Consider the following 9,699-nt stretch of genomic DNA (forward strand, 5'->3'; position numbering starts at 1 on the left):
GTATGAAGGTTTTTTTTTTTTTTTAAGCTTTAAGACATTTGAGAGCTACAATTCTAAAAATAGAAGGAATTATTTATTTCATACGGAGAGTCAGCCTTTTTTAAAAAAAAGTTTTAGAATCACTCTAAGAAAACCTGTTTTATTGTAAAAATAGAAAAGATGAAGACTTGAGATAGAATTCCTGATTTCAAGAAAATAGAAAGTTCATAATAATGCATGTTTATAATAATGTATAAATAACGCATAGTTTCTAATATGTGTAAAAGGAAGTTAAAATTTTGACTGAGACACTAAGATATACATCTTTAAATGAGGAATGTGCAAACAAGTTAAACTCTTCACCCAGCTGGAAGGTATAAAAGGCTTGGGGAGGGAGATTGATGGTGGCTTTTCAGGGAGGCTTTTATTGGAGAGAGCTGTGCTGTGTGTTCCTGACCCACTGGGTGTGTATGAGTGTGTGAGTGTGCCTGCTTCCCCTTCCCTCAAGGCAAGACAGAGGAACTTAGGGGGACGTCTTAGAGAGCTTCCTATGTGTCCCCTGCACTTTAGGAGACACTGAAGAATGGTGTCCAAATTATACCTGAAAAATCCAAAGGAGGAGAGCTTACAGGAAGTGGCCAATGCCTGTAATTTGGGAAGTAGCTGTCCTTGTAGCGTCCATCACAGCTACACTTGTGATATTCCCCAAGGACCAGATCTGGGCAGATAATGTGTAAGAAAGTCAGCCCAGGATTAGCTGATCACTGCCCAGGAAGAAGCCTCAAGGAAAAAAAGGCCAAAAGTGGGCTCCCAAATACATCGGGCTTTGGAAGGAATCACAGATGACGAACTGGATTAGGAATGGACTTGAGAGGCCTGGTGTTGGTGGTAAGAGGGTTTGCAAAATAACCCAACACATCATTTAGGAGAGAAAGAGCCAGATTTAAGCATCTGCTAAATCTAAAGGGAGTCAACAGCTGCCAGCATCAGTATTTGCCAAACCAGAACCTTCCTTCCTGCTTTCCTCTCCCTGCCCACACTCTAGGCTTAGAAAGTTCTGAACTAGCGGGAGAGAGATTGGTCAGGGGCAGGGAGAAGCAGGAGCAGTAGAAATTGATGAAAGGAAAGAGAACTTCAATTCATACTCTCCTTCCTGACATCTGGCTTCTCTGAGCACAGGCTTCCCTGGTGCAGCAAATCTGAGCCAGATGTGTGGAGACGCAGCCTAAAATCTAAGTGAAGTTTATAATTTTGATGATTACGTGGGAATGGAATTTTAATTACTCAGTTGAGACTGGATGATGAAAATGAAATTGTGGCATGAGTGATGATAGACTTTTAAAATTAAACCTGAGTGAGAGAATCATGGAAACTGTTATTTTTTATTTTTTATTTTTTTATTTTTTATTATCAGTCTCCCTCTGTCGCCCAGTCTGGAGTGCAGTGGCATGATCTCAGCTCACTGCAACCTCCACCTCCCGGGTTCAAGTGATTCTCCTACCTGAGCCTCTCAGATAGCTGGGATTACAGGCGCACACCAGCATGCTCGGCTAATTTTTGTAGTTTTAGTAGAGACAGGGTTTCACCATGTTGGCCACTCTGATGTTGAACTCCTTACCTCAAGTGATCTGCCTCAGCCTCCCAAAGTGCTGGAATTACAGGCATCAGCCACTGAGCCCAGCCAGGAAACTGCTAGATTTTTATGCAGGGGCTGGGGAAGATCTTGCCTCACAGAATAGCAATGGGAGACAAAGAAGTTGCTTTATGATCGCATCCCATAGGCTGTGCTTTCTGAAGTACTTTCTGAAGTATTCATCTCAAAAACAACAACTACCAAATAAATCACCATTTTTGTTTTTTTGAGACAGAGTCTCACTCTGTCACCCAGGCTGGGGTGCCGTCGTGGCACGATCTCGGCCCACTGCAACCTCTGCCTCCCAGGTTCAAGTGATTCTCCTGCTTCAGCCTCCTGAGTAGCAGGGATTATAGGTGCATGCCACCACGCCCAGCTAATTTTTGTATTTTTAGTAGAGATGAGGTTTCACCATGTTGGCCAGGCTGGTCTCAAACTCATGACCTCAGGTGATCCACCCATCTAGGCCACCCAATATGCTGGGATTACAGGCGTGAGCCACCATACCCGGCTGAAATCACCCTTTTTGGAAGGTCTGGATAAAAATGCCCACAGAATATGGAAGAATTTTAAGAATTTCAACATAGAATTTTAATTATTCAAAGTGAGAAAATACTGCCCATATTTTGCTTTTTAAATTGAAGTTTTAAGCTTAAAATTGATACTTTGAGTTATGCATCAATTCACAGACTTTAACCTACCATGTAAATATTAGTCCAATGGAAACAAAGGAGGAGAAGTCATCTTGGGTTTATATTGACATAATTCACGATCACCTGAGAGCTATAAGATTTTACTAGAATTTTTATTTTTTTAAGTAGGAAGTTATGGGAGATATGTGGCATAACTGCAGGAATGCTAAGGATCTGATGAGAGGCATGAATAAGGAAAAACAAAAATGACCCCAAAATGACATGTGCCTTTAGACTCCCTTAAATGTTGGTAACTCCTTTGATAATTTAAGGCTGGTTTTGAGCTCCTACTTGATCATTTCCCTGTATTGATATCATCAGATGTTGATCTATTGCATCCTTAAACTTTGTCAAATGCAAATATACAAATTCTTTATGAATAAGGGGAATTGGTGGTAATGTAGATTAAGGGACTAGCTTTATAGTATATAGGATGCAGAGCTGAAACTGTGTCTTACTTATCTTTGTGTTTTCAGAACCTAACGTGATACCTGGAACATAGTAGGTATTCAGTACACACTAGTTGAATAAATGGATGAGCAGACTACAAATAACTTTTAGATACTTGATGAACTCCAATATTCTCTACCACCTGGCACTATTTAAGTTGAAGAGTCTGTAATCAAAGTGGCCATATCAAAGAATCAGACGGAATCTAGACTCATCCAATCTTTCCCTCCTAGAGATCCCTAAATGAATCACCACTCACTTGGGTATTAATGCATCAGTCTTGACCATAATGCATCTGGCCAAGACTGCAGAATGTCATGGGCTTTTTCCATTTCAAATTTAAGAATCTATTGTCATAGGAAATATTCATCTAGGGGGAGTCAGAACAGAAGTTCTAATTCAACTTCACTTTTCATGAGTCTTATGAAATGTGAGTAAGTTTCTCCAAAAGCTTTACTTGTGAGTAAATTATAGACATTAACAGTTTACCTAGGATAAGAATGTGGAGGATGAAATGAGATCATGGGAAATGCACTATCCAAATGTATGATATTATTGGTATTGCTACCTAGGAACCTCTAGGCATCTTAGGGTTCACATGTAATTCACTAGCACTTGTTTTGAAGTAATAACAGGTGTCCCCTGAGGTCTTTCTCATCCTGGCTTAATACCTAGTGCATTCTTTTCCACACCATCAGCACTCAATAAAGGTTTATAGACTGATTTTGATATAAGACCTTACCACCAATTCAGACTTCTTCTCTTTAGTTCTAGCATTTTCTTTATCTATTTGATTATATATTCATCTATTTATTTTGAATAGCTATCTCTATTTAAATGCATACTGGTAATAAAGAATTTTGAAGACTCTGAAATCTTTCATTCCCTTTTTTTTGATAGACACTACTCGTACTAAAAAGAGTTATGAAATGAATGGGCGTGAGTATCACTATGTGTCCAAGGAAACATTTGAAAGCCTCATATATAGTCACAGGTAAAGTAGAGGTTCAGAAGCTAATTCTTGCCTCTGGTTATTTTACATTCAAAATAGATTTCCTATTTTTATGTATTTTCCAAAGCTCCTGGGTAATTCCTTTTGTTTCTGAGGAGTTAAGCAAGAAATGTACATTGATATACCAGCACACCAACTCACTGGGTTTGGAAAGGGAGCAGAATGGAGTTTGCAAACCTAGGAGAACTTGAGGAAATACATAAATTTTAGATATCCTCATTTTGTTCGCCTCTTGAATATCTATTATTTTCTTCTGTGCTAATAAAGTTCACATATTTATATTCAATTGTAGTGCAGTTTATCCTCATGTTACTGCTAATAATATTTTCCTTGTAGAAAGCATTCTGTTTTGTTTGGCCTGCCCTTGCAGGATGCTGGAACATGGTGAGTACAAAGGCCACCTGTATGGCACTAGTGTGGATGCCGTTCAAACAGTTCTTGATGAAGGAAAGGTCTGTGTCATGGACTTAGAGCCCCAGGTGGGTCCATGGTGGAATACTGAATGCATGTCATCCATTTTTTTGTGCACATGCTGTAGATTATAGTTGAGACATTTATTCTGTTAGGCTTTTAAGAATAAGGCCATTTCTCATATCTAAGATCTTACATAATATGTCAATTGACAACATTTTGCTTTTAGTTGAGAAAGAAGTCTTGCTTCTCAGACAGAAAAGCAGAACTGAGTGGGTGGCCATGAAGAGAAGCAAGTATCTTTCTTGCTTTAACCTTGATCACAAAGGCATCAAGGTAACTTCTTGTTGCTTTGTGCAAGGAGGTGAGGTTTCTATGTTGTCATATCTGTGGCTACCTTCCTGAGATCACATGTAGAATGGAGCAGGGGTAAGTGAGCTAAGGTAAGATAAAGAACATGCAATCCGTAGGCCCAATTTTTGTGATCTTCGTATTTTCTTTCTGTGTGTATGTTTGTTTTGTTTTTTGAGACAAGGCCCTCCTCTGTAGTCCAGACTAGAGTGCAGTGGTGCAATCTTAGCTCACTGCAACCTCCGCCTCCTGGGTTCAAGCAATTCTTGTGCCTCAGCCTCTCAAGTAGCTGGGACTACAAGTGCAAGTCACCATGCCTGGCTAATTTTTATATTTTTACTAGAGACAGGATTTCGCCATGTTTGGCAGGCTGGTCTGGCAACAGAACTCCTAGGCTCAAGCAATCCTCCTGCCTCGGCCTCCCAAAGTGCTGAGATTATAGGCGTGAGCTATTGTGCCCAGCCATGTTTTCTTAGTCGTTTAGAAATTTACATTGTGTTCTAGAGAATCAGAGGAAAAAAGATGGCAGTAGTATCCAATGTGAGATAATAGCAAGAGGAAAGGGAAGTGAAGGTGAAACAGAGCTCATCCATCTTGACAGTTTGTCTTTGTCTTTGTAATATGAGATAATGTATAGAATCCTACTCTTAGTACATGAGATTCTCACATGTATAGACTCTTACTCATCTAGTTAGATTTCAGTAGCTAGTCATAGCTAGTAAGAGTCAGGATTTGACCTTAATTTTTATTATAAAACCCCATCTCTAAATTATTAAAATGTTTTTTAGAATTAAGGAATTGGGGCACATGAGACTATATTCTAACTAAAAATAATTGCTAATTTCTGGTCTTAGAAATTTTGAGAAGCTTCATGTTGACTCTAGAAAGTTAGATACAGTGGTCAGGTGCAGTGGCTCATGCCTATAATCCCAGCACTTTGGGAGGCCAAGATGGGAGGATTTCTTGAGGACAGGTGTTTGAGACCAGTCTGGGCAACACAGTGAAACCCCATCACTACAAAAAATAAAAAATTAGCTGGGTTCGGGTGTGGTGACTCATGTCTGTAATCCTCGCACTTTGGGAGGCTGTGGCAGGCAGATTACTTGAGGTCAGGAGTTTGAGATCAGCTTGGCTAACATGGTGAAACCCCATCTCTACTAAAAATACAAAAATTAGCTGGGCGTGGTGGCACATGCCTGTAATCCCAGCTACTAGGGAGCCTGAGGCATGAGAATTGCTTGAACCTGGAAGGCAGAGGTTGCAGTGAGCCGAGATGGCGCCATTGCACTCCAGCTTGGGTGACACTGTCTCAAAAACAAAACAAAATAAAATAACTGGGAATGGTGGCACGTGCCTGTGATCCCAGCTACTCAGGAGGCTGAGATGGGTGGATTGTTTGAGCCTAGGAGGTTGAGGCTACAGTGAACAATGATTGTACCACTGTACTCCAGCCTGGGTAACAGAGCAAGACCATGTCTCAAAACAAAACAAACAAAAAATAAATGTGCATTTAATTTTTCTGTGTAGGATATTCAAGTGGCTCGAACCCATGAACTGAAGCCCTATATCATATTTATAAAGCCATCTAATATGAGGTGTATGAAACAATCTCGGAAAAATGCCAAGATTATTACTGACTACTTTGTGGACATGAAGTTCAAGGTAACAGCAAATCAAAAATTGCTGTATTGCTTTCAGTGACTTCTGGTGAGAGAGATTTGTGTTGGGCCAGGCCAAGGAACTCTGATTGCATTGTCCTCCTCCTTCTTTTTGAACCCCCTCCCCAAAAGGTCCTCAATGAAATTATTACTATAATTTTATTTTACCAAAAAAAATCTATATAAAAAATTAAAAACTGTATTGTTTCTATAGGACCTGTGTTAGAGAATGTAATTTTTGTTTCTAATGGTAATGCCCTTATGATTTATCGTTTTTGATAGACATCACTTACAGATATAAAAATAAAGTTTAATAAATGTTACAATGCTATCCTTTTTTCTTTATTCTTTTTTTTGGACTAGCTTAAAAAAAATCCTTGAGCCATAGTTTGCACAGCCAAACAGAAATTGGGCATATACAAGCCTGATATTTGTATTTTAAACAGATTTTACTTAAAAGCTTACTTTAAAAATGCTCTAGGGAGTATATCTCATCTGTAAAATGAGGCGTCTCACAAAAAATTTTATTAATGATCATGGTAATAATAGAGGGGGCAAGCCAGGAAAAATTAATCAGTGATCCCATCCTAGAACAGGGGAGTTTTTCCAGTTGGATACATATATTTTACATTAAACACACTTTAAATATTGTGAGTCATAACATATATTCAGTAAGGTGTATAAATTGAGTGTACAGTTTAATGAATTTTTATGTGTGTATGCACCCAGATAACCATTACCCAGATAAAGATATTGTAGCCACTTATTTTGTGTGTGTGTGTGTGTGTGTGTGTGTGGTAAAAACACATAAAACTTACCATTTTAACTGTTTTAAGTTCAGTGTTAGTATTAAGTTAGTGTTAAGTATATTCACATTGTTGTGAAACAGATCTCCAGAATTTATTTACCTGGCAAAACTGAAACTAAAAATATGAATGATACACTAAAAATTTGTATGTCATCCTTGTACAAGGGGCATGCTAATTTCTGCATTGTTTCAGTTTTAGTATATGTGCTGCCAAAGCAACCACAAGTATCTTTATTCTTTCTCTTATTATTTTTCTTATTTTTTTCAATGACTATGGAGATCTGATTTTCCAGTTTGCCTTGTGAACAGTGGAGTCCATGAATGTATTTGCTGAGTATTATGGGCATTTAAATTTTTTCTTTTTATGACAGTCTAAACAAATTAACAAAATTGTTTCTGGATCATATGTATAGTCATTTTGTAAAGCCATAAGATTTCGGTGCCTGCATTTGTATTTGTGTTTCAGATTGTATTGGTGACAAGTTGTACTATTTTGTCGTGAACTAATAAGAAAATAGCAGCAATGAAGTTAGTGTATTAGTGCCAAGTGAAGCCTAAATTATCTTCATTAAATGAACATTTCACAATAGTAGAAATAGATAATATAACTGGCTTATACCATCCTCATGTTGAAAGTGACCATTTTATATCTTTAAAATAATGTTATTCCTATCAGATTAATGTTCACTTGAAATTTATGTTTAATTTAAACTGGTACTTTTTTTTGGCTTTATGTTGTATATACTTAGAGAGCTTCATGTTTATATAAGAGTTAAAATAAATTCACATGGGAAGTTGAGGGGAGTAATCTGTCTGCAAACTATTAATAAATTTTACAAAACATCAACCAGACATTAAGACTAAAGATGGAAACATAAGTTTTGTAATTTAGAAGACATTTATTGGACCTCACTGGTTATAGTTTCACAACTGAATGTGCCAGCATAGCAAACCGTATTTTTTCCATTTGTCTAAGTTTGTACTCTCTGTATTTTTCTGTATTTCCTAAAGGACGAAGACCTACAAGAGATGGAAAATTTAGCCCAAAGAATGGAAACTCAGTTTGGTCAATTTTTTGATCATGTGATTGTGAATGACAGCTTGCAAGATGCATGTGCCCAGTTGTTGTCTGCCATACAGAAGGCTCAGGAGGAGCCTCAGTGGGTACCAGCAACGTGGATTTCCTCAGATACTGAGTCTTAATGAGACTTCTCGTTGAATGCTGGAGTTTTAACACTGTACCGTTGTCACCGCCATCTCCAGCTGCAATCTAAAACGGCAGTATTTGACCCATTATAATGTGTACAACTTTAAAAGTGAAGCAGTTTATTAACCTTATTTGAAAAAAAATTTATTGTATGGTTATGTAGTTACCTATTTGGCTATTAATTTTTTTCCTTTACCTCATATGAAGCTGTGGTAGAAATACGAATAATGTTAAGACACTGAGTATGAGACTTTTGCAGATTTCACATGATCTTTTAAGATTCAAATAAAGAGCTTTCCTAAAATAAGCAATATTTAATTTTAGAAATTGTATTCTACTCTATGAAATGTGTTTTATGAAAACATCTTTTACAAAAAGTGCTTACTTGACTAACTCAGCAAGAAAGGTTTAATATACACATTTTCACACCTAACATCAAAACCTACAAAAAACTGCACTGCCTTCATTATTTACAAATCAGGCTACAAGGAAAAAATTATTCTCATCAGAGGTGTGACAAACACTAATTTTCCTTACAGCCAATATCTACATGCATGCCTAAATTAGAAAAAGGCAATGGATTAGTCCTAGAGACCTGTATATAGAAAATAACAATATTGAAACTGTGTCTCAGAGTTAAAGAAACCAGGGACTAACAGAAATTCTTGAGCATGCAGAATGGCAGATAAAAAACAACTTGCTAAAATGCTGAAACTTCTTCCATTGTGAGATTTAAAACAAAAACAAAAAAACTGGCTGAAGTTGGTTAGTACTAACACAAATGGCTACCTGGAGTCTGTACAAAACGAACTTGCTGGCGTCACAGCTCGAATCTACTCCCATGTTTCATACTGACTTCCTCCAAAATTTGCACATGCAACCCATGAAGGGACATGAAATAACTGTGAACGCCAGAGGATTTTCCAGACTGCTTATTTCCTTCTACCAATCACCTAGAATCCACTCCCTAAACCTTTTCTAATAAAAATACTGTCTTAAAGCCAGCACAGGGAGACAGATTAGAGCTATACTCCTGTCTCCTTGTTAGTTAATTCACAATAAAAACTTTTCTCAAAAAAACAGTGCCATAATACTGGCTTCTGTGTGTATAGGGCAACAAGACTCTGTTTGGCAGCAAGATTAGGATCCATTACAAAGTCTTGTTTCCCTTTCTTCCCCCAGATTTGAGATTTCCAGATGCTTTCCCTGTTCCTGTATATGTTCATCTTCTCCATCATTCTCCTCTCCTTATTTACACCATTATTCCATCTTTCCCATCTCTTTAACTGTAAAACAGAATGCACGATTCAAATATTTATAGAGACATGCAAATCAAAACCACATTGAGATACCATTTCACGCATTAGAATGGCAATCATTAAAAAATCAGGAGACAACAGATGCTGGAGAGGATGTGGAGAAATAGGAACACTTTTACACTGTTGGTGGGAATGTAAATTAGTTCAACCATTGTGGAAGACAGTGTGGTGATTCCTCA

General features: G+C 37.6%; 1 protein-coding gene and 1 pseudogene across 6 annotated transcripts in view; one reads left to right on the forward strand and one right to left on the reverse strand.

Annotated features, from left to right (window-relative positions):
- MPP4 (membrane palmitoylated protein 4) overlaps window positions 1-8,524 on the forward strand; it is a 53,456-nt gene extending 44,932 nt beyond the window's left edge. For all 6 annotated transcript variants that reach the window (XM_032278652.1, XM_032278647.1, XM_032278649.1 and 3 more), the window contains 4 exons: window positions 3,655-3,748; window positions 4,137-4,245; window positions 6,056-6,190; window positions 8,006-8,524. In XM_032278652.1, coding sequence (XP_032134543.1) covers window positions 3,655-3,748; window positions 4,137-4,245; window positions 6,056-6,190; window positions 8,006-8,197 — 530 coding nt within the window. In that variant the 3' untranslated portion in view covers window positions 8,198-8,524. The remainder of the gene's footprint in view (window positions 1-3,654; window positions 3,749-4,136; window positions 4,246-6,055; window positions 6,191-8,005) is intronic.
- On the reverse strand, window positions 7,113-7,213 carry LOC116552036 (annotated as a pseudogene).
- Window positions 8,525-9,699: the final 1,175 nt, after the last annotated feature.

The sequence above is a fragment of the Sapajus apella genome, unplaced genomic scaffold (genome assembly GCF_009761245.1).
Source record: "Sapajus apella isolate SASKATOON/1434 unplaced genomic scaffold, GSC_monkey_1.0 scaffold10, whole genome shotgun sequence".
Lineage (NCBI taxonomy): Eukaryota > Metazoa > Chordata > Mammalia > Primates > Cebidae > Sapajus > Sapajus apella.